Source organism: Ixodes scapularis, unplaced genomic scaffold (genome assembly GCF_016920785.2).
Source record: "Ixodes scapularis isolate PalLabHiFi unplaced genomic scaffold, ASM1692078v2 PGA_scaffold13__105_contigs__length_92229423, whole genome shotgun sequence".
Lineage (NCBI taxonomy): Eukaryota > Metazoa > Arthropoda > Arachnida > Ixodida > Ixodidae > Ixodes > Ixodes scapularis.
In genome coordinates this window covers 58,283,163-58,306,138 of record NW_024609839.1, presented here as the reverse complement: position 1 = coordinate 58,306,138, position 22,976 = coordinate 58,283,163, and the positions used below count along the sequence as shown (strand labels likewise).

Below are 22,976 nucleotides of genomic sequence, written 5' to 3'. Positions count from 1 at the left end.
ATTAGCATCGTTAAAAGCCTGTGTGGAAATTATGGCTTTTTAATGAACTTTAAGGGGTGGTGCAATAAGTTTTTAACTTTGGCCAATGAGCTGCTGGCATTAATCTGTGTTACCTATACACCTTTCCAAGAAACGCTCGACCCCAGAGGCAGCAAATCGTTTTCGAGTCTAGTCACTGGGTTTGAGGCTAGACACTTAAGTTAAGGCCCGTTCACACTCTTGCGACCGAGTACGACTGAGAGAGACGAGATCTCTTACAACTTCTTAAATGTTTTTAGAATGAGGGAACACACTGGCATTGTGGCGCCATCTATGCGGTGACCCTGGAACTGCATTTCACAAGAGCGAAGGTTTTGCGGGATTTCCAATGTCAAATGTGCGTAATACCCATAGAAAGGCTCGTTTATAACATTGACAAAAGTTTTTCGAGCCAAAAACGAAAGTACAATGCGCGAGAAATAAAAAAAAAATATGCCGGACCGCCGAGTTTACACTGCTTCCCAATTCGCAACTCCAGCGCGGCGCTCGCCCTCCCGCGGACGAACGGAGAACCAGAGGAGCGGGGACGGCAGCGGCGGCGGTGGCGCGGAAACGGTGGCAGGGACTGCCGGCCTTGATGCGGGAAGCCGTTTTAACGAAAAAAGTGAGCGCGTTCAAATGGAAATTCTCGTGCTCTGCCTTGCAACAGCGTTGCACGAAGAACCGGGATGTCTAATTTCATTAGGGACTTTCCGTGTATCGCATACGCTGCGGATTTCTGGTCTTGTGCATGGCCGCCAGCTCAATCTGTGCTCAACGTGACGGAAAACGCTCCTGCTAATAATGAAAAGCTCTATAGTACGGTCTACAAAAAAGTGTATTCTTTGCCATAAGTAGGAGAAAACTCGTCGCGCAACGGTATGTCGAGCAATACACATCGGGAAGGGGTTCGCGTTTTAAGGCCGTTACAAGGAACATGACCATTCATTCCAAGCACTTTAAAAACACAGAATACCCGTGCTTGGTTTCAGGTAATTACAAAGCAAGTAAAGAAATGCTCAAGGCATTTTAAGCGCGTCTGTGTTAGCCAGCCGTTCGTGACGAGAGCTTAGAACGCGCAGTTTTGGCCAGAGGGACCGCAATGTTTTCAAATAACACTACAGAAAAAATGTACGGTATATTAAAATATTTATTTTTGATAGTGCAATAAATAAAACCCCTAAACGCGCCGATTATGTTAATAGGCAGTTTGTGCATAGCGTACGACACCCCTAAACTTCAGTTGAACGTACAGCGCACTGACGTTCAACAGGCGCTACCAACTTTCACGAGCGGCTTGATAGCCGAGTTGTGCAGCTTATTAAAATAGCTTAAGGAAGTAATCGTTTTTTTTTTGGTTCTACTGCAAAACCTCGGTGTTTCTTCTTTTTTTTCGGTACTCTTTGATGCCTACTTTAGCTGTTTAATATCTCATATTACGCCGTCATCAAGCCTCTCGTTGGAGCCGTCAGTTTGACGTCAGAGGGCTGCATGACGAACTGAAGTTTCGGAGTGCCGTATATGTAACAAGAAGTGTAAGGACAACAGCATTCTTTTCTCTTTTCTTTAGAGTGATGAGCACGGCAACGCTCTTGGCGCGCACTGAAAATTCTGCTTCAAAGGCGCAGCGTGAGCTTGCGGTTGTAACGCTACACCGCACAGTAGCCTGTGGTGACAAACTTTCTATCAGTAACCATAGAGCAGTTTGATCACGTGTTGCAATGCACTAAAACCGAGACGGTGAGCAGCGAGTTGTGAGGCTGCGACGCGAAGACACCAATACTGTGAACGCTGCTTTTCCCAAGGTTGACGGTCACCGTTCGTGGCTCTCTTATTAGAGCTCTAATGGCTAGGCGAAGCGGAAACATATCTTCATCGCCCTCAAAAATATTCTGCCACAAACAGTAACGTGGCCGGTGCCAACGCGCTCGCTCACCACAATGCTTCGCCATTTGAGGTTTCTGCAACTTTTAAATATCAGCATGCTCGTTTTCCTAACGTGGGTCGGCATCTCCGTCACCTGTAATATGATCCCTCCCTAACCGCTTCGCATTTGTAGACAAATTAGTCATTTTTAGCGCGCTGAACAGCGTCAGCGATCAGGCGCAGGTATATCTTGGAAAATCTATCCCCGTCTCTTCCGCCATCTTGGAACTACCGCCCCGCCACCTATAGGGCGTTGGAGTTGCGAATAGATGGCGCCAGTGTGTTCTCTGGTTTAAGAAGTTTTAGGGAACCCAGGTTTAAGAGGTCGCAAGAGTGTGAACGGGCCTTTACCGGCATCCCTGCTAACCCTAACCGAGTGGACTGTGATTTCGATAGGCACAGCCTGGGTAGGCGCAGTTTCAAACACTGCTGGCGTCTAAATTCTCGTCTTTTGCCGCTGTATTTTGTGTTTCGTGGTGTATGTATTTTCCTGAGGACATTGAAAAACCATTCTACTACATTTAAAAAAACAATTAAAAAGGAAAAAAGAAACCTGTAAACTAGGAGAATAGGAAAAAGAAACAGCTTAATGTAGGGTTCATAAACATGCGGGTGGGGCAGGAACAGAATAAAGTGGGAGGAGATTGAGGAGCAGTTAGAAAGCGAGAACTTTGCAATGTATGGATTAGCAGAAACACATCTGAGGGATATGGAAGAACCACCATACATACGGGGATATCATTGGATGGGATGCAACCGGGCCAAAAAGGAAACCAAGGGAGGGGGATTAGGGGTGTTAGTTAAGGGTCAGGAATGGGAAAGGGAACGAGAGGGCTGTAGGGAACACATGTGGATCAAAGGCAGTATGGGGGTTTGGACACAAGCCTGGGTTTTGTGTCTAAAAACAGGGAATGATGCAGGGGAGGGAAACGCAGAGCACTTAACATGCATATCGGGAGACGTTAGGGAAATTGGCACTACCAGGGAAATAATTATCTTGGGTTGGACATACGGATACAGCAGCGAGGATGGTAGAGAAGTTTTGCAAAGCTCCTGATCTGGTATTGGTTAACGCTCAGGTAAAATGTGATGGAAAAATAATGTGTGAAAGAAAGAACTCACACTCTATTATTGACTACTGTTTAATGTCGCGGAAGCAAACAACAGATTAAGGAGGTATGGAAATAGATGAGGAAGGCACAAAAAGTCTGGAAAGCAAACAAAAGAGAATCAAGATCAGATTTGGCACTGTAGAACCAGAACAAGTACAGGAGATATCTAAGCACATCGAGAACATAGTATCAGAGCAAACGGAAAGAGAATGGACATATGAAGACATATATGGTTTCAAAAGAGAGAAAAATATTGAATCAAACGAGGAGGAAGAAAAGTAAAATGCAAGCTCAGAAGCTGGAGGGCTAAAGAGGTTATGGAAGCAATATCGAGACGCTAAGCGGCATCTAGCGAACACATATGGGCAAAGAAAAAGGGGCCTCACTAGCTGAAGTAGCATCAAAATGGCAGGACTTTCAAGAAAGAAAGTGGGAGGCATCAGCATTGATACAATTCAAAATTGGGAGGGCGGGGGTCCAGTGGATGATAGAGATAAACCAGAATGATAGGAATGCGGCAAAAAGGTTCTGGTAATGCATCAGTGCACAGGGGAAAAAAGACCGAGGGGTACCAGCAGACACTAACCACACAGGAAGGGACAAAGGTAGAGGGGGAAGAGGCAAGCGAATACATTAGACATACAATTGAAGCAGCATTTTCGGAGTTAAAACCAGATCAGGCCATAGGGAATGGTAGCGTCTACACAAGACAAGAGGACGACCATAGTGAAGAAGAGGAAGTGACCACAGGGTAAGCCAAACTTTACCATGTCGCCCACTCCGCACCTCGCCGTAACCGCTGGTAGTACTACACTGTATACAATGGTAACCACACAATCGCACGGCGTCCATTTGCAATCCATGGCCCCGTCCCATACTCGCGCGTGCGCAGGTGTTTGCCGAATCTCTGCCGAACTTTCCTTCGAAAGTTCGGAGCTTTGCCGAATCTGAAGCGGCAGATTTGGTCCATCACTACTATTATAGCTCATGTAGGCCCACTTAAGCCCCGTTGAGGGCGCTTCTTACCGAGCACTGGTGCACCGCAGAGAAGCAACACGCGCGGAAGCAAGCTCCGCAGATGTTCATTCCCTGCAGTGCACCCGTGCTCGGAAAGAAGCGCACTCAACGGGGCTGCGAGATTAAAAAGTATGAATTACACGAAAACGCCGTTCGAATTAAGTGGCTTATGAATACATTAAAAACATAGCGGGATAACCAGCATTTTGAAATTTGTTTGAATTAACCGAAAGTATGAAACATCCGAGTTCGAATTATCGCGAGCGTACTGTACATGGCCATAATATCAGCCAAAAAATGTGACATGTTGGCATCTTCAAATTGTATGTTGTTCACAAGCAAACCTAGGGTACAACAAAAACTCGCGTTTGTAGTTTGTCTGGTCTCCGCTGTGGGTGCCTATTCTCCTCTTAATGCCTACCATATTCACCACTCACATAGGTCTTCTTAGTCAGCAACAGATGGGTTTATCGATTACAGTCCGCCTGTTTGATTTCGCCAGCCAATCAGAGCCTGCCATCTCGTTACGTTCAAGCTTAGTGGGTCAGGTTCTCATTGTGGTTCTAAGTGTTAGTGGTTCTGGTGGGCCTCGAACTCGCTCTGGATCTTTTGTTGTGGCTTCTTACTTTCAGGAAGTGGTGACAATGCAGTGGTCAGCCAAGAAGCTGGACAAGAAAGATTTTAGGGGAAAGTCTGACCCCTTTCTGGTCTTCCTCAAGTCCAACGAAGATGGGAGGTGAGATCAGTTGTGTGTCGAGTTCTTCCATTTCGTCCTTTTACTGTGACTTCTTAACATTTTGGGGTTGGCCATTTCGCATTCTGAGGTACCTTCACTTTGAGACTGCCTTGCAGTGGCGTAGACAGTCTCTCCTCACGTTGCCCCCCCTCCCCCTCGCCTTGCCCTCCCCTCTCTTTCTATAAAAATTAGAGGTGTGCGAGTATCAAAATCTTTCGAAGCAAATCAAATAATAAAGGTTACGAATCAAATTGATTCAAATATTTTTGAATACGAATAGTAGTTTTAAATAAGAACATTTTCTAAAACAAATATTTTCTATTTGATGTGAATGAAAACACAACTGGAATTTTTTTTTCAACTAACATTTATGAAAAGTTTATTTTTATTGCAATAAGAAAAATGTCACACATGTGACTGATAAGCAGGTGAAATAAAAGATCAGCCATTAAAACCATTCAAGGAGTGAAGTTACAGAACGTAAATGAAAGTACACATGTGGAGGCGGGTCGGCAAGCCACAACACGGTCGAAGATTGCGTCGCGGATGAACGCAACCACGTGAGCGTAAACGAAATTACACAAGCGGTGGCGGGTCGGTAAGCTACAATACAAAGTCGAAAATTGCGTCGCACAGCTGCACCGACTCCGTGCAATCTCTTTCCGTGTGCAATAGTTCTGTCGATAGAGGGCGCCACAGAGAAGCAATACATTAAGAATAAGTTGTTTTTTTTGGTGGAGGGAGCAAGTCTCACTTTTACCGGTGGAAACGGGTAGAAATAAATAAGAGGAGTACAGTCGTTGACCGATTTTTCGGGTGCCGATAATTCGGATTTGTTCGATATTTTGGACCTAAAGGAGGAACCGTGACCTACCCGATAGAAATGGTGCATATTCACGACCAATGTTTCGGAGAGCTTGAAGTCCGAAAGTTTTATTTTTGAGACAAAATCGTAGCGAGTGACTAGCAGGGAACACCACCGAGAAGTGGCCATTTTGGATTCTATGTTGGCTGCACATGGATTGGCCTGGTTTGGCAGCGCTACTTAAATACTGCAAAGTCCTACTGCTAGGTGACGCTGTACGGGTTATTTTTCCCCAGCTGCGCAGCATTATCATCATCGTTTCCATTTTGCTTTGTTCATTTCCCCTTGCAGTCATGAACTTGTGCCTCGACCTCATCTCAATCTCGTCTCGGTGAATCATGTTTTCGGACTACGCTGGCTTGGATGTCATTGCCCCATCTGTTCTTCCGCCGCCGTGATGTGTCGCTAAGAAGTGCAGAAAGTACTTGACCATAACGCTAGAAAACAAGGCGGCGATTCTCAAGCTAACAAAAAGTTTCTGAACGCAAATGGAGGCGTAACCTAAAACAAGGCGCGCAGGTGTAACCTGAAGCAAGGCACTATTTACGGCTTTTTTAAGCCCTCTTATATGTAATAAAGGAAAGATTTTTAATCTGCTGATTTTTCAGACTGCTCTATTATTCTGACGTTTTTTCCGTCCCCTGCGAAGTCCGAAAAATCAGTCGGCGACTTCACCGGCAAACTGACGAAACGGAAAATCAAGCAGAAAATAACTCGAGCCAGATATTGCCGATAGCCGAGGTCAGTTGTAAATCCATATCCGAATCTATAGCAACTAGGTGTAGTGACTGTAGGAAGGGTTTTGAATGGTCCGTCGCGTTTGTGCTCACGACGATGCACGTGCCGTTGCAAATCGTAGTCCTTCATCAAATCTATCACAGCGTTTGTGCCACGACCACTTCACCAACTCCGCAATCCAGACATCATGGCAAGCAAAGGACAGATTGCGCTACCGTCTGCAAATAACTTTCCAGTGCTTCATACTAAAAAGAAAGGCACTTAGGTTGGCTTTTTGGGTTTGCCAAGCTCGAAACCATACTGCGCAGTCCAAAAACAAAACAGGGAACTCGACCGCGAGTTGACACTAATCAACGAGTTCCACGTTATTCATAGTTTTCGAAAAACTCTAATCCTTCGAACAGCGAAAGTGCGAAACAAATCGAATTGAATAGCAAGCATTACTCGTGAAGTATTCGAAGTTTTGAATATTGGCACACCCCTAATAATAATCTCAAAAACTGCCCCCTTTCCCAACCCCCCCCCCCTAAAAAAAATGATAATCCTGGCTGTGCCATACTGCCTTGTAAAGCCATCAACTTACATTACAAGATTCCGCTGAAGTCAGGAAGAGTAGCAAACTGACAAAGATGTCAACGGTTAAGGCTGGTGCACAGATTTGTGTTTGAGTCTGGCCAAGCAGGTTGCGTCTGCTCACGACTGCTTACGACAAGAGACCACACTAGCAGCATCCATCAGGTAGCCCCATGGACACTGGGTACATGCACATTTATTTCATTGTGGGTTCGAAATGCTTTAACCAATGTTATTCGCAAATCCAACACCCTATAGATGGCGGGGCGGTAGCTGCAAGATGGTGGAAGAGATGGGGATAGATTTGCCACGATTTCCCGTGCGCCTGCTCGCTGGTGCTGGTGGGTGCGGTAAAATAATTTATTTGTCTGCAAATGAGAAGCGGTCCGGGCTGGAGCATAATACAGGTGACGGAGATTTTGGTGAGCGTTAGGAAAATGAGTATGTTCATATTTAAAAATTGCGGAAAAATCAACTTCCGAAGCTTTGTGAAGGGCGAGCCCATTTTGAGCACCGGGCATGTCACTCTTTGTGGCACAATATTTCTGAGGGTGATGAAGAAATTGTGGTGTTTGCACTTTGCCTGGCCATTAGTGCTCTAAAAAGTGAGCCACACAAGGTGACCGTCAAGCTCTGAAAGAGCAGCGTTTACAGTATATGTCATCGTGTCACAGGCTCACAACTCGCTGCTTACCGTCGCGGTTTTAGGGTATTGTAACACGCGATCAAACTGCTCTATGTTTATTGCTAGGAAATTTTAGGATAGTGTGACCGCAGGCTACCGTACAACGCAGCGTTGCAACCGAGCACGGGCTGCGCCTTTGAAGCATGATTTTAAGCGCGCCAGAAGCATAGCCGTGCTTACGGCAGCCTGCGGTAACGCTATGCGAAAACTGCCTATTAACATTATCGGCGTGTTTCATGGTTTTATTTATGGCTGTGTTAAAAAAGAAATACTTTAATATATCATACATTTGTGTACCGTGTTATTTGCAACGTTGCGGCCCACTTTACCAATACTACCCGTTCTAAGCTCTTGTCGCGAATGGCTGGCTAACAGAGACATGCTTAAAATGCTTCAAGCATTCATTTTTATTTGTTTTTGTAATTATTTGAAAGCAATAACGCATATTCTATCATTTGAAAGTGCTTAGAGCAAACGGTCATGTTCATTGTAATGGCCTTAAAACGTGAATCCATTCTTGATGTTTATTGCTCGGCATGCCGTTGCGCGACCAGTTTTCTCCTACTTGGGGCAAAAATCATACTTTCTGTAGACTGCACACTAGAGCTCTACGCCTTAGGAGGAGCGTTTGCTGTCACGTTGAGCAGAGATTGAGCTGGCGACCAGAAAACCAAAAATCCGCTGTGTATGCAATATACGAAATGTCCCTAATGAAATTAGACATCCCGGTCCCTTTGTGCAATGTTGTTGTGAGGCGGAACACAAATAATTCCTATTTTAACGCGCTCACATTTTGTTAAAACTGCTTCAGGCATGAACACGTCGACCAGATCCATGCGGAAATAACAGCACCAAGGCCGACAGTCCGACTCTCTGCCACCGTCTCCGCGCCGCTGCCGCCGCCACCACCATTGTCCCCACTCCTCTGGTTCTTCGTTCATCTGCCAGAAGGCGAGTGGCCGGCTAGAGTTGCGAATAGGCAACCATTCTTACAGCAGAGCTGTCAAAGGCTAGTTTCCCCAGGATCACGTCCGGTACCACACAATTGTCGACACAACACTCTGGTTGCCGCTGTCGCTCATAGATGGCGGTAGCTGTCCTAAGTGTTGTGTTTGCCGGTTGTCTGGTTGCCGCCGTCGCTCATAGATTGTGGCAACCTTTCCAGCCTCTGCAACCAGACAACTGGTTGCTGCCTTCGCTCATAGATGGCGGCAACATTTCTTCGGAAGAAGAAGAGCGGGAACGGAACGAGCGGCCATGTGTGCAGCAGTGCGAATGGTTCTGCAACCGCCGCGAGGCCACTATCGCTAAAGTTCCACTGCGTCGAGCGCCTCAGATTTCCTTGCGAAAGAAGAGCAGATCGCTCGCCTGGAAAGCCACCGCCGAGAACAGAACCTACAGCTCCGCTGCTCTTCTTTCTTCACCAGAGTAGAAAGGTTAAAATTTTTCATAGATGGTTTGTAGATTCACTCTCACAAACACTGTAAAATCTTCAGTCTAGTTGGACACTCTTTCAGGGCTACCTGACATGTAGTGCCAGGGTGTGTCGGCGTGTTCCTCTGCTCTGTAGTCTGTTCTCTTGCCGTACGCAGTCACGGCGTGCTTGGTCTCAATTGTACGCAAATGCATGAACCAGTCTTTATTGTGACCGCCTGCATTCTTTGACAGCTTCACGACGGTGCACAAGACTGAGGTGGTCAAGAACAATCTGAGTCCCACGTGGCGGCCGTGCGTGATCAAGAGCACCACGCTTTGCAGCGGGGACCCTGACCGGCCCCTGAAGGTGCAGTGCTACGACTGGGACAGCGACGGCAGGTGGGTGCATGGTGCAGGATTTGGCGCGGGGGTTTTCGAGGTCTATGGCCGGGAGGAAACAGTGCGTAAGTGGTGAGACTTACACCCCCCACCCCAGAAATGCATGCTGAAGTTTGTGCTACTCACAGGTCTAACATTCACATGTCATACATTCATGTGCCGTACATTCACATGCCATACTTTGATGTGCCATACATTCAGGTGTCACACATTCATATGCCAGACATTCATATGTGGCAACAGTGGTTATCAACTACTGATGTTTCGGAGACCACTTCTGGATTGACGGAAGTGATTGGGGGACCCTATCTACAAGGGGAAGGGGCAGTGCAACGATTTCCAGACTTTGGCCAATTAACTGTAGAAATTAATCTGTGTCACCCATGGAACGAAGACCAGGAAACCGTATTTTCTTACGAGCGCTAGTTTTTATGTAAACAAATGAAACAAGTCGAAAGGCAAAGTGCCTCTCAACTTTCCACGTCACCTTTTGAGTGACATGCTCTGGGGAATCATGTGGTTTCTCCCTTGGATTTCTCTTGAGAGCCCCCAGCCTCTTTCTCCACGATTATCGACTTTCAAAGGATTAGCATCGTCGAAGGTCGCAGCGAGCGATTGGCACAAAGGACGGTTCGCAACGGGGATGACGGCGAGTGTAGCAGCAGAGGGGGACAGGTTTTGTTCACTTTCGCGTATCCCCCAGAGTATGTCACAGATCAGTTCCGTTAACCACCACAAAGGGCTGCAGATCGGCAAATACTCCGTTTTCTTCAGTGCGATTACGCACCGGAATAGCAGTTTTTCTGGGCAAGGTGATGCGTTTTCGGTCACTTGTGCTTGGATAAACAATATAAAAAATATAAATTGCCAATTTTTTTAATACTAAAATCGTTGCACTACCCCTTTAAATAGGGAAAAATCTACCCTACTCATTCTGTCCACATAGTTCCAACAGCCAGTGTTCGGCTTGTCTGATGGTCTATGGCTTGAGGCACCCCAAAATAGCCTTCAGGGACCCGAAAGGTTATGCGGAGCTCCATTTGAGAACCACTTTGCTGCAGTACGCTATACTCTTTTTCACCAATTGCGATCAACCGCAGCAAACGCTGCGAGCCACTGACACCAATCCAGTGCTGTGTGAATGTCACGGGACCCTCGGAGGGGTGCAGTGACGTGCGGGGTGTTTAGCACATGATAGGTTCATGGCGCCGAACTGGCTGGGATGGCTCATAGCATCAGCTGCGGATACACACTCGTATGACATGCATGTGCCACACAGGCACATTTTATTCAGGCATGTGTCATTTAATGCCTTATAAGTATGTGCAATGCAAGTGTATGCATACAAGCATTTGCCATATCAGCAGATATGCTATATGAGCCCATGTCAGACAGACCTGTGTCAGACAAACCCGTGCCAAACAAACCAATGTCGAACAAACCCGTATCAGACAAACCCATGTCAGACAAACCCATGTCAGGCAAGTGCAAAGGAAAGACAACTACAAGCCTCACAGGCACATGCCACATGGAAGTAAAATGGGGTACTTAGCTTTTTGGTAGCCTAATGTTTTGGTACCCCCAGGAAACTTCTGTTTTAAACTGCCCAGTTTGACTGGCCACAGAGGAAAAGATGGGCCGGTGGTGTGAGGGCGGGGCAATTCTCATGTCTCCCCTTGCAGCAGCCATGACCTCATAGGGGAGTTCTCCTGCACCCTACGGACCCTGCAGAAGGGTCCCTGTGCTGAAAATGTCTACCAGGTGAGCCTTGTTTATTCAGTGGATTTGTTCTCTTGGCTTAGTCTATTAGAAAAACGTAGACCGCCAGTCCACATTTCCCCAGCAATTTTTCTTTTTTTCATGTACAACGGATCTTTTGCTAAATTACAAATTTAAGGCACCACAGAGCATGCTGGGAGTGCAGTTACATGCGCTGCACGTGCCGGCGTCTGCAGCGGTAACTCATCTAAAGCAAACACCTGAAACAAGTAGCAGTTTGCATGTGCATTTGAGGGTGCACATGAAAATAGGGAATTTGGGGAATTCGGAAAAAGTGATAGTTATGTTCAACATTGGTATAATAAGCAACTGTGACCCTCACTTCACGAATTTCCTTCACAGTGCATCAATCCAAAGAAGACGTCTAAGCAAAGCTACAAAAACTCCGGCACTGTGAGTGATCATGCTGTTTCACATTTTAACAAACAGCCTAGGACAGATTGACATAGCCTGTCTATTTGGTGTTTTTTTGTTGTAGGTGACACTGATGAACTGTGCAGTGCATGAGCAGGCAACTTTTCTGGACTACATCCAAAAAGGGTATACACCTTATGCATTTGAGGCTGGGAAGTTTAGATGCTTAGTAAAATGGACAATTGGGCAAGTTGGTACGAGTTCATTGTGAAACAACAGCGTGAAAGAGTCAAGGACAAAAAGGGAGGAATACACAGGACAGGTGCCGACAAACAACTGATTTTTTACCGGAATTTATAGATGACACTGTGATTGGGGAGTGTAGTCTTCCCTTTTTGACCTTGTCTCTTTTGTACTGTTTTTTCGCGATGAGTTTAGATGCTTATAACAGTGAACAGTGCACAAGATTCACGGTCATGATTAATTTTATGTGCATGTGGCAGTATGGAATATCTTACTGGTTCTAACCCTGGCAGTAAACTTTGCACGCAGCAATCATCAGTAGACAATAGCAATTGTCAGATCAAAAAAACTCAGCAAAGGAAGGAACCTACAGTTTGCACAGGGAGCAACAGGCACACAAAGAGGCGCACGAGCCAGCGTACCGTCGATTTTGGTGCAGGACGCAGCTGCATTTCACGGTGGCGGTAGACTTCACGGCCTCCAATGGCGACCCCCGCACACCCCAGTCGCTGCACTACATGGGCCAGCAGGCCAACGTCTACACGCTCGTCATCCAGGCGGTGGGAGACATCATCCAGGACTATGACGCCGACAAGATGTTCCCTGCGCTCGGCTTTGGCGCCCGCCTGCCACCCACCGGCGAGGTGTCCCACGAATTTTTCCTGGTCAGTTCAGGCATTTTCTTTTTTTGCTTTTTTGAGTTAGAACATGGGTTCTCAAACTGGGTTCCTAGTAACCTACCTAGGGGTACCCAAGAAGACCCCTACCCCAATTTTCACCCATTTACTCTGCTCCTAAGCGCTCTTCCCATTGTTCTTCCCTGCCTTAGCAGATCTGAGCTACTCACTGATGAGCCAAACACTCTCTTAAATTCGCCTATTCTTGATGAGGTCCGTAGGCTTCTCTGCTGCTTCATGGCACTGTTGCCTACACCGGGAGGGATCCGTCGGCCGCCACCGAAGGCAGGTTCTTCGAGATCAAAATGTTTTAAATGTTTGAGGACTTTGCCTTATTTCAAACCTTGAGCTGGATGTCTCTTTCCAGTACTTTGCAGCTGAAGTATGTACAATTTTAAGTTTTAGTTTTACAGTGTTGTCAGTTTAGTACACTACGGAAGTCGGAAGCTTGTTCCCGGGAGTTTAGATTTTGCTCGGAGCTGTAATAAGCAGACGTTGGAGGCACACTTTGAAGGTTTTATCGTGCGTGATTGTATGTGCCATCTTTACCACACGTGCGACGATATTAGAATGGACAGTTTTGCTGCACCAGAGGTATGCGGTCTCCTTGGTGGAATGCAGAATGGCAATCCCAGCAGCCCATACTGCCCTGGCGTGCAAGGGATCCTGGAGGCCTACCAGCGGACGCTGCACACGGTTCAGCTCTACGGACCCACCAACTTCTCTCCCGTCATCAACCACGTGTCGAGGTGGGTGACGGGCGCAGTCTCCCGAAATGGACCCTTTTCAAAATTCAGATTGGCAACTTTGGTCACTATCATCATCTAAATCATTGAGGTAGGAAGCTTGTGGAGGTGACACGACGCCACCAGAGGTGAGGCCAGAAGTGTGGAGGGACACACCCCAAACGATGGGGCCCCAAGGATGACCAAAACAGCTGTTGGTGCCCAGTCAGCTTTCCTTTTTTGTCCAATAGCGTCTCTTGGTTTTGGTCATCGTTGGGGGCGTGTTCCTGCACACTTTTGGGGTTCACCTCTTGTGGCATCATGTCGCCTCCAGAAGCTTCCTACCTCTATGATCTCAGTGAATGGCATTCGTGTTAAACTAATGGCAGCCTTCTTGAGGCCGATGAAGAAAGACGTTGAAGATGCTACCAAGTGGAGGATATGCGAGGCATGTGCGTTCGAGTGTTGTGCTGACTCGTGCGTCGTGCACAACACGATGCATGAGTTAGATACGACGGCTGCATAAGCGATTATTTCAAAGTGCGGTTCAATCAATCTCTTGGTACGAGTTTGAGTCTAAAGCCTTTTGATGGCAAAAACCTAATCGAGGGGTTTTAGTGTCGCCGCTTTATACTGGTCGCTTCTTATGTTCGCACCATCGCAACTGGAACAAATCAAGGAAAGAATTATTGTTGCGCAAAAGTGCCCTATCAAATACAGTTTCATGACTCCTATTAGATTGTTGAAGGTGAAACTGCTTTCTGAGCTGCCAGATGGCACTGAATTTTGAGAACAGTGTATTGGTAATCAAGCAACCCTCGGCACTCTGCGAGGCCACTTCTCCTCAGCACTTTGGTGCTGCTTTAAAGGAGGGGTGCAACGATTTTAAGATTAAAAGAATTTGCATGTTGTCATTTTTACGTTGTTTATTGTGATTTCTGCGCCATTTACGCAAAACGGCGCCAAAGTGCCCATTCTGCTACATCCTGCTACATTCCGAAAGGATGTGATGAATTTGCACCAACGTTACGACAAAGTGTAATTTCACTTTATTAAGACTGAAGATAAAACATATGACGACCCTCTACACGGCCCGGTCGTAACGGTAGGCTTGTCCGAATTTCCAGAACTTTCAATTATCGCTTTAAATAAGGTAATACTCCATTTGATCTCTGCATCAAAGACTGACTACTCGGGGGTGGTGCAATATTCTCTTGTTCGTAGTTCGTTCTGGTGAGTTAGAATAGGTTCGTTGAGTGCGCTTCTCACCGCTCACTGGTGCACTGCAGTAAAGAACCACGGAGTTGGCGTTGCGATTTTGCGTATGTTGCTTCGCCACAGCGCAGCTACGTACTTAGGGGAAAAGACCACTCCAGAGTGAGGCATTGAACACACAAGCGTCAAGTATATAGGTACAGTCAAACCCGACTATATCGAACCCGTTTACATCGAATTATCCCTTATATGGAACAGTTTTTCTGCACAGTAATGTTACAGTGATAATATATAGGCAAAAACTAGGGTTACATCGAACAAAAATATCAGCCGCTACCGTTATATCGAACTGCCAAGGGCGCCGTTTTGTGCTGCAAGCTGGCTTTCCCCCAACGCGAGCGGCCGCCTTTGGTTGTGTTGATTGCCTGGAAAAAAGGAAAAAAAATCTCTTTTGCGGAGGGAGCGGAGAGAGGGTGCTCCGTGCTCCCTTCCCCCCCGCTCCGTCGGCAAAAGAGAATGTTCCGGGCGGTTGACGTGTTTGCCCCGAAGAAAAAAAAAGCCAGCTTGCTCTGCTAGCTGGCTTTCCCCCAATGCAGCCGCCCTGCTTGAAGGTAAGCCAACTTGCAGAGAAAAACGGCACTCTGCAGAAGGTGCTCCTGCTCCGACGTGCTCCATGCTATCGGCATACTTCGGCGCTAATGCACGAATATAGGAGGCAGCAGCCTCATCATTTTGGAGTCCGTCGATAGCGTAGAAAAATATTGCTATTTCGGATGCAATGAAGAAAAAGCAGCAGAAGATGCAAGACTATTTCATTGTGGAATGTGTCAGCTGAAAGCGAATTTTTGAGAGTCAAATTCATTAAAACTTTTATATCTGATCACCTTCTATATCGAACTGGTAGACATTTTTTTGCGAGTTCGATATAAACGGGTTCAACTGTATATACTGTAAACGACTTAATTTTCGCGATGACCTAATTTTCGCGAATTTCGCAAATCACCTACAATTTCCGAAAAATAGGTCTCGTGAACAATTCTGGTAAGATGTAAACATATTGGAATTTATATTGAGATCCCACCGCGTTGCGAAAATTAGAGCCCGCGAATTCTTCCAAAACTTCTGCTTTGACCTAAATCATGAAATATTGAGCCCGCAAAAAATAAGTCATTTACAGTATATATATAAAAAGAACTTGGTAAATGTTGCTGTTACAACTTCACCTTCCAGTAAACAATTCTGAATAAAGCTGCACCTAGTACATATGATCGACTACGCTATTCTGACTACTTTTTTGCATATTGTGGGAACGTTTATATGGACTTCTCTATCAGCTTATTTTTTTATATCAACTCGCTGGTTTAGTTTTGACCTTTACATATGTTCTATCTGTGCAATGGCAATATTTAAGGCTTATTGTTTACATGCCGAGTTTCGTTATCATGAAGTCCTACATATAGATTGTAATTAATGTTAATAATCAAATGACAAAAGCTTTGTTTTTATTTGAAGTAATATTTGCAGTTTTGTTACAACCTCAAGGACTTCAATGAAACATCATCTTTAGTGTTCAGTGTTATTCTGTTCTAACATGACTCCCGTGGAATGTCCTATTTGGTTTACCTTTGGCTCTCTACCTAAGATAACAATTCGCAGCAGTTCACAATGTCCTTGATCATTCAGCATATTGTTGTTGTGCCTTGCACTTGTACCCGCAACAGCTCTTTTTGTGTTTAAGGGAATCAAACATCCCGTGCAATTGACGCTAACAAAAAAGTTGCACATATGTGGGAAGGCAAATGTCTTCTGATGGACAGGCGTAACACATTCATCTTTACATACAATATTTTAAATTATACGAATAATATTGAATGGTAAACATATGCTCCGAAAGTTCCTTTTGCTGCTCCAAAATACTCTCTTAGCTGCTCCAAAAGGTGCTCCAAAATGACTCGGACCAATCACATCATTGTACATGTTAACTGGCAAGTTGAGATCTTGTGCTGTGCTGACTGTTTGTCGTTAACTCTTAACCCTTTGGAGTCATGTGTCGGGTGACCCCCGACAAAAAAATATTCAGGTTCTGGTCAAATGTCGGGGCTCCCCCGACAGGCCCATTTCTCCTTTGCGGTCAGGTGTCGGGCGCACCCCGACAATGTCAACTTGCGCCATCTGTCATCGGGAATGTAAACTAGACTTCTTCGCCCTTCGAAAGGTGCTGCAAATGACGCTACACATTTTTTTTTTTTTTTGCGAAATGCGCGGGCGGGAATGTTGCGCGCCCTTTTACGAGTTCATCATGGCAGCCTTTACTCCGTCCGCATTTTACGGAAAGGCTTGTGACTCAAGTGACAGTGAATGTGATTTTAGTGGAGAAGACACCTATGATGTAAAGGAGGCCTCTGAGATAGTCTCTGCATGATGAGCCCTCAGAGAGTGATGGTGACAGCACCGAGAGTGATGAGGAGACATGCGCCGCCGCCACCGCGCATGCCTATTTTTTTGGTTGCTGGAAGTGGGAGTAGTCAACAGCTACCATCCACTTCTGCCTCGAAAAACTCAGCCAAGGCGAGCAAGCACCGCAGCACCTCACGTTTTGGAAGGCATTGATAAAGGACCTTGTTGGAAATGTCCGCAACCAGCCAAGGAAACGGGGGCGCTCTTCTGATGGAGACTGTGAAGAGAGACTGAGTGGAAAGAACCACTTTATTGATAAACTCGATGGAAGCAAAAACAAGGACTGCGCCATCTGCAAGAACAGAAAAACCAAGGGGCAACGGCGCGAAACAGTGTTCTACTGCAAAACCTGCGCTTGTCAACCTGGCCTGCACCCTGGCGCTTGCTTTGAAAAGTACCACACGCTGCGCAAGTACCGCTAGCATTTCAAGAACTGAAAGCACTCAGGAAAATGCAGAGTTATTTTCAATTGAACATATTACTATATTAAAATAAAAACGTTAAATTTCAAGTCACTTGTTGCTTGCATCACTTTTGCATAAACTAATTCTGACCTGAGGGGCCGACAAGGGGAAAACTCACATGACCCCAAAAGGTTAAATATGACGAGATGCAACAAATTACAAGAATTACATATGTTAATGATGATTTGTGTATGATGCAAGGTTCTTTGCAAGCTAGTAAGGCAGGCATTTGCTAAGGTGTGTAGTGGAATTATTTACTTGCAGACAATGCACTGGGCGCAGACTTAGGGAAAACTTTTCTTTCGTCTGAAATTTGCCCCTGCGGACCATTTGCAGACTGTGGTCCGGAGTATATGGTACTTTAAAGTGCACACTGCTCAGTTCGATACTAAAGCACATTAGAACTGCCATCAGCGCATTTTAATGAATGTGTTCTCGGTGTTACTTTATGCTGACAAAGACGGTGGCTTTGTGCGTTTAGATGTCGAGGTTGTTAAGGCAGGTGCCATTCTCTCTTGTGACTCTCTTGTGACTCACTGGCGTATGCTTTCTATGAAACTGTTATGCAGTCATTTTTATTGTATTGTTTCCCAGCAAAGAGGCACCGTAAGAAGACTGCTCGCCCGTACTGTGCAGGTTTGCCACATCGTACCAGGACGGTCGGCACTACTTTGTGCTTCTCATCATCACGGACGGAGAGATTACGGACATGGCGCACACCAAGGACGCCATAGTTCGCGCCTCTGCGCTCCCCATGTCCATTATCATTGTCGGCGTTGGCAATGCCGATTTCGGCGGTGAGCGGTTTTCTTTTACCGAATTTTGCTGTGCCTGTGCTACAGGGTAGAGGGAGCTTCCATTTTGTTCTCTTTCTAGAGGGTTACTGAACTCCCAAAAGCTTTTTTTTTTTGTTAACTGCCTGCAGTGTTGCCAGATGGAGAAAAAAAAAGTCAGCAGATTGATCCCCAAAAAGTCAGTAGATTCGCACAAAAATCAGTAGATTCTACGAAATATGTGTTTTGCCATGTTTTGCTATTTCCATTAATACACACTTCGAAGAAATAGTATAGAGTAACATAGAACATAGTAACAAATACAAATAAAAATGAAAAAAACAAGACCAGTTCTGGAGTAATTGTTTGTGAAGGACAAATTAAAATGGCACCATAAATGTTTCTTTTTTTATTAATCATTATCGACTATTTCGAGGATTACTCTTTGAAATCGAGACTGAGCCACTTTTGGCATCAACAGATGAGGGCGAAAGTGCGACATCCACCTGTCGCTATTATTGACACGAAACCAAAACAAGACGTTCCGGCAAGTGCGCGCGTACATGTCCAATGGAAGTCCTCTGCAAGCTGCCATCTTTCCTTACTGGGCTGTGGAAGGTTTTTGAAGCAACGCTGTCGGCGCAGAGCACTGTTGAGGCTACGCGTCGTCTGCTACGGGCTTATTTCTTTTTCGCCTGACCCAAAGTTTGCGTTCAAACGTGGAGAACTTCATTCGTTAGCTTTTTAAGCCACCGAGGAATAAGATTATATAATTTTCTTGCCACAACCTGCCAAATAAAAGTAAATAAGTGAAATTTGGATGTCGATCCCATGCATTCCGCCGGTCGAATGAATGAAAATGGCGGCCCTCTCCGCTCAACTCGGAGGAGCCGAGAGTTCAGGCGCATGCGCTCACGCCTCTCGCTCTGCGCCGCGGGCTGATTGGCTCACTCGGTAGAGGGACGTTACGGCGAGATCATAGACTGGCCAAACTCTCTCCATATATGGCTCTGGCCCGGATGTCACCGTCGAATCTGCCGAATCTGCCGAACCTGCTCTGGGTAAATAGATCGATGAATATACGGCTACGTCACTCGAATAGGACGGGCTTCTGGGCCATGTAGCCAGTGCTTCGTTTTTAATTCTGGTACAATATGAGTTTCCTTTGATGACCGACACTGGGAACTGAAAGGGCCAAATAAAATTTTTTTAATATGTTTACTAAAAAAAAGTCAGTAGATTTTCTTGTTTTTCAGTGAATCAGTAGACCCGGAACGAAGTCAGTAGATCTGCTGATAAATCAGTAGACCTGGCAACACTGACTGCCTGAATGGGACATGTACAAAAAGATTAACTTTCCCCCTAAAAAAAAAAAAAAAAAAAACAGAATTTAGCGCACAATATGTTTGTTTTGAGTTAGGACGGATTTCAAAACATGCTTCTGTTTTGGACGTCGACTGCAACACCTCCATTATGATGATGGCTTTGTATGTGCAATGTAGCCTTCAAAGTGGGCTGAACAATATAAAATCGCTTTTCAGCCATGAACGAGCTCGACGGTGACAACGTACGCATCACCTCACAAGGCCGCGTTGCGGAACGGGACATTGTTCAGGTGAGTTTAGTGAAGCATGTTTGCACGATTATTCTACACCTGAACCAGTAGACCCTTTCAGATTATCGATCTAGCTTTTTGTGTGCTAATAGCTGTAAATATGTCGAGCACTGTCACTTTTTGTATGTCAACGGCAGACAGGCAAGTGGCCTTCACCGTACAGTTCTTTTTCTATTCGTTTTTGTTTCACTGCTTGACCGAGTATGTGCAAACTGATGTATTAGATTAGATAGAGAGGCAGAATTTCATGCAGGTCTTAAAGGGGAGGGATGCAGGTCTTAAAGGGGTAGGCTAGGTGGCGCAAGCCACTGCCAGACTCAAAGGGTGTAGCCAACACCGTTCATCCGTTCATTTTTTTTCTCTCGTCGCAGTTTGTGGCATTTCGCGATTTCCTGGGCAACCAAAACCCAGTGGAGTCCAAGGCACGGCTGGCTAAGGAAGTGCTGGCGGAGGTGCCAAACCAGCTCGTGGCTTACATGGAGAAGCGTGGTTTCCGACCTGGCAACCCCGTGTAACGGCCCATGTTGTAGCATTCACAGCCGTTCCCATCTGCCCGTCCCACCTGTCTGAAAATTTTTTTTCTGGCAGGCACTGCCACATGCATTGGCATTAATGCTCTCTAAGAGTGGGTTGAAGTAGAGCCGCTAGACAAGCTAAGTTTTGAGTATCGGCCCTTTGTTCCTCGAGTTTTCCGTAAGTGCCGCCATTTTGTTGCCTTGTGCAGATGGGGCGCGATTGGTAATAGTTGAGATTCGAAAATGCGCCTTTATTAATTGTATAAGGGGTTCGGGAAGCTTGGGTGATATTACTTTGCTCCGTCGCAGACTCTTTTAACATTTCTGGAGGACGGAAGAGTGTTTCCTGCGTTTCCAGATAGAACTTCGGATTAACTGGCAACTGGTTTGAGCAACAAGATGGCCAAAGCGTCGTTACTGTGAAGCGTAGCTTAGTTAGTGGCTCTACGTTGAAGAACTCTCCACCGACTCATTGTTATGTTTTGCCTTAGTACTTCTTTGCCTCTAGTCCGATCTACAAAGTAGGAGCAATTGGCATGTGTCAAGTAGGTCAAGCCATTCTCAGGGCAGAATACGGCTACCGTAAAATATCGAGCAAGCGCCCATTCAAAATTTGAAGATAATCGAGAAAAAATAGGGGATGGATGCACGTGAGATCATCAATTTTACATATGTATGTACTGTGCATATTATTTTTTCAGATGTTTCAAATTTTGGGGGTGGGCACTTAGCGCAGAATGGGCGGATGCATAGTATTCTACAATATATTAGAGAGAGTTTCAGTAGACCATTTTCGGTATTCCTGATATATATTTTGTACACTATGTTTGCTATCTCTGTGGTGTGAGCAAAGTGATCCATTTTTTACTATAATTGTACTATACGTATGGCATTTACCGGCTTAACATGTAGCAACGTCAAATGTACTGCAAACACAATGTAGAAGAACCTGTCCGTGGCACAGATATGGATGTTGCGAAGGGTTGCAAAGTATGTTTACGACACTAGTACAGGTATTTGAGGTGCTAATAAAACAAAAATTATTTTCTAAAAAAAAAAAAAGACTTTATTATAGACAGGTTTTGCTTTATTGAGATGCCACAAATGACTCACCAAAGCACTCCTGGTTACAGCCTTCAACTTTGTTGTCACGATCAACTCGGTGACAGAAACTGACAGTCCGTTCCGAAAAACCAGGCACCGACGCTTGCTTCTGCTACTCGCTACGTGAGGTTTCGCAACGTCAGACATGATGTGAGAGTATACATTTATGTTCTTCAAACTCTGCGTCATCTCCCCAGACTGAATTGAGAAACCAGGTTTATTACCACCCAAGCACATCATTTGCAAGGTGCTTTTTTTTTTTTAGATGCCTTATGGTTGTTGACGGGACTAGAACAGCAGAGAGGTCCTTCAATTGGACACATCTCCAGCGTGATCCTCCTGCCTTTGGTGATGCTTCGGCGTCCTGTAAGCCTCGAGCATGCACTTGCAGCCAAAGCACAGTGGAAGGCAAACTGCGCATGCTGGAGGCCAGGCGTCGGAAAGAGACGACCTGGCGCTCTCATTCTGTTGGTTACTATATATATATAGACAGAAAGCATTGTTGACTATATGCTAGCTGCTTCTCTCTAGCTATTCAATTGCATTTCTTTTATCCAGTCATTGTATGCATAGCTGTCCTTGTTATAGAGGGGCTTTTTGGTTGTGATGGACCAAACAATGCATGTTTTTGGTGACACTACGTCGCTGCGCAAAGAGGACACCCTTTTTGGTCAGTTCTCCTTTTTGTCGCATTTTGAAACCTCGGTGATAAGTTTTGTTTGTTACGGTTGTTCGCAGTTATTTCTCTTTAGTATGTCTCCTCCTCACCATTTATTAAAAATGATTTTATTAGTTGTTTTATTGTCATATTGTGTATTAATATTTTATTTTATTTTTTAGGGGGCAAGGGGTACGCACGGATGAAGCAGCAATATGGGCTGAAAGGGCAGTCGATGCACAGGAAATTGAAAGGCCTTCAGTGTTTTTTTCCTTATTTCGTTTACTTCACTTCATTATTACCATATTAGCACGCCCGGTTATTGCCGTCTTAGATTCTGTTGCGTCCTTCTCCCCAAATTTGGCCTTTGTGGAGGCTCGTCGACACCCGTTTCAGTGGTTTGACGTCTAGGTAAGACGAGAGAAAGTCAGCAGTGGCGGCTGTAATCTAGCACGTGTCCAAAGCGTCTATTACACTAGACTACTGAGATGAATTGGCAAGCTTATACTAATGAAAACGAAGAAAACCAATAAGAACACATGGCATATGTTCTTGTTTGCAATTCAGTTCAGCATTTCAGAGAGAATGCTCAATTACAGAAATAAGATCAATGCTGGGTGCCTGAAAATGATCCACCACCACAACCCCTTGTGGCTCAAGCTTATTTCTGTCTTACACTGAAGGAGTCAAATCTTTTCGTACTGCATGTAATGAATGTGCATTGCTCTCAGACTTTCCAATCGCCGACCAAAACTTGTAGGCATGTGCCTCTGTGTATTCTTTAGCCACGTCGCTGCTTTGTTGTCCCATTTTCTGTGGAAAGATATATTTGACGTCGTCTGTGCGACGGTCGGCTGCAACGCCGATTGAGTTTGTGTCAGATCCTATCAATAAAGCATGTATGTTTTGTTA

General features: G+C 45.5%; 1 protein-coding gene across 4 annotated transcripts in view; it reads left to right on the top strand.

The window, feature by feature from the left end:
• Positions 1-22,976, top strand: part of LOC115326194 (copine-8) — a 27,677-nt gene extending 4,701 nt beyond the window's left edge. For 2 of the 4 annotated variants that reach the window (XM_029986988.3, XM_029986987.3), the window contains exons 9-18: positions 4,706-4,809; positions 9,339-9,485; positions 11,168-11,246; positions 11,607-11,657; positions 11,743-11,804; positions 12,301-12,526; positions 13,160-13,287; positions 18,036-18,196; positions 19,714-19,787; positions 20,159-22,976. In XM_029986988.3, the coding sequence (XP_029842848.2) occupies positions 4,706-4,809; positions 9,339-9,485; positions 11,168-11,246; positions 11,607-11,657; positions 11,743-11,804; positions 12,301-12,526; positions 13,160-13,287; positions 18,036-18,196; positions 19,714-19,787; positions 20,159-20,302 (1,176 nt within the window). In that variant the 3' untranslated portion in view covers positions 20,303-22,976. The remainder of the gene's footprint in view (positions 1-4,705; positions 4,810-9,338; positions 9,486-11,167; positions 11,247-11,606; positions 11,658-11,742; positions 11,805-12,300; positions 12,527-13,159; positions 13,288-18,035; positions 18,197-19,713; positions 19,788-20,158) is intronic. The other 2 variants (XM_040502082.2, XM_029986989.3) reach the window with 1 other exon arrangement.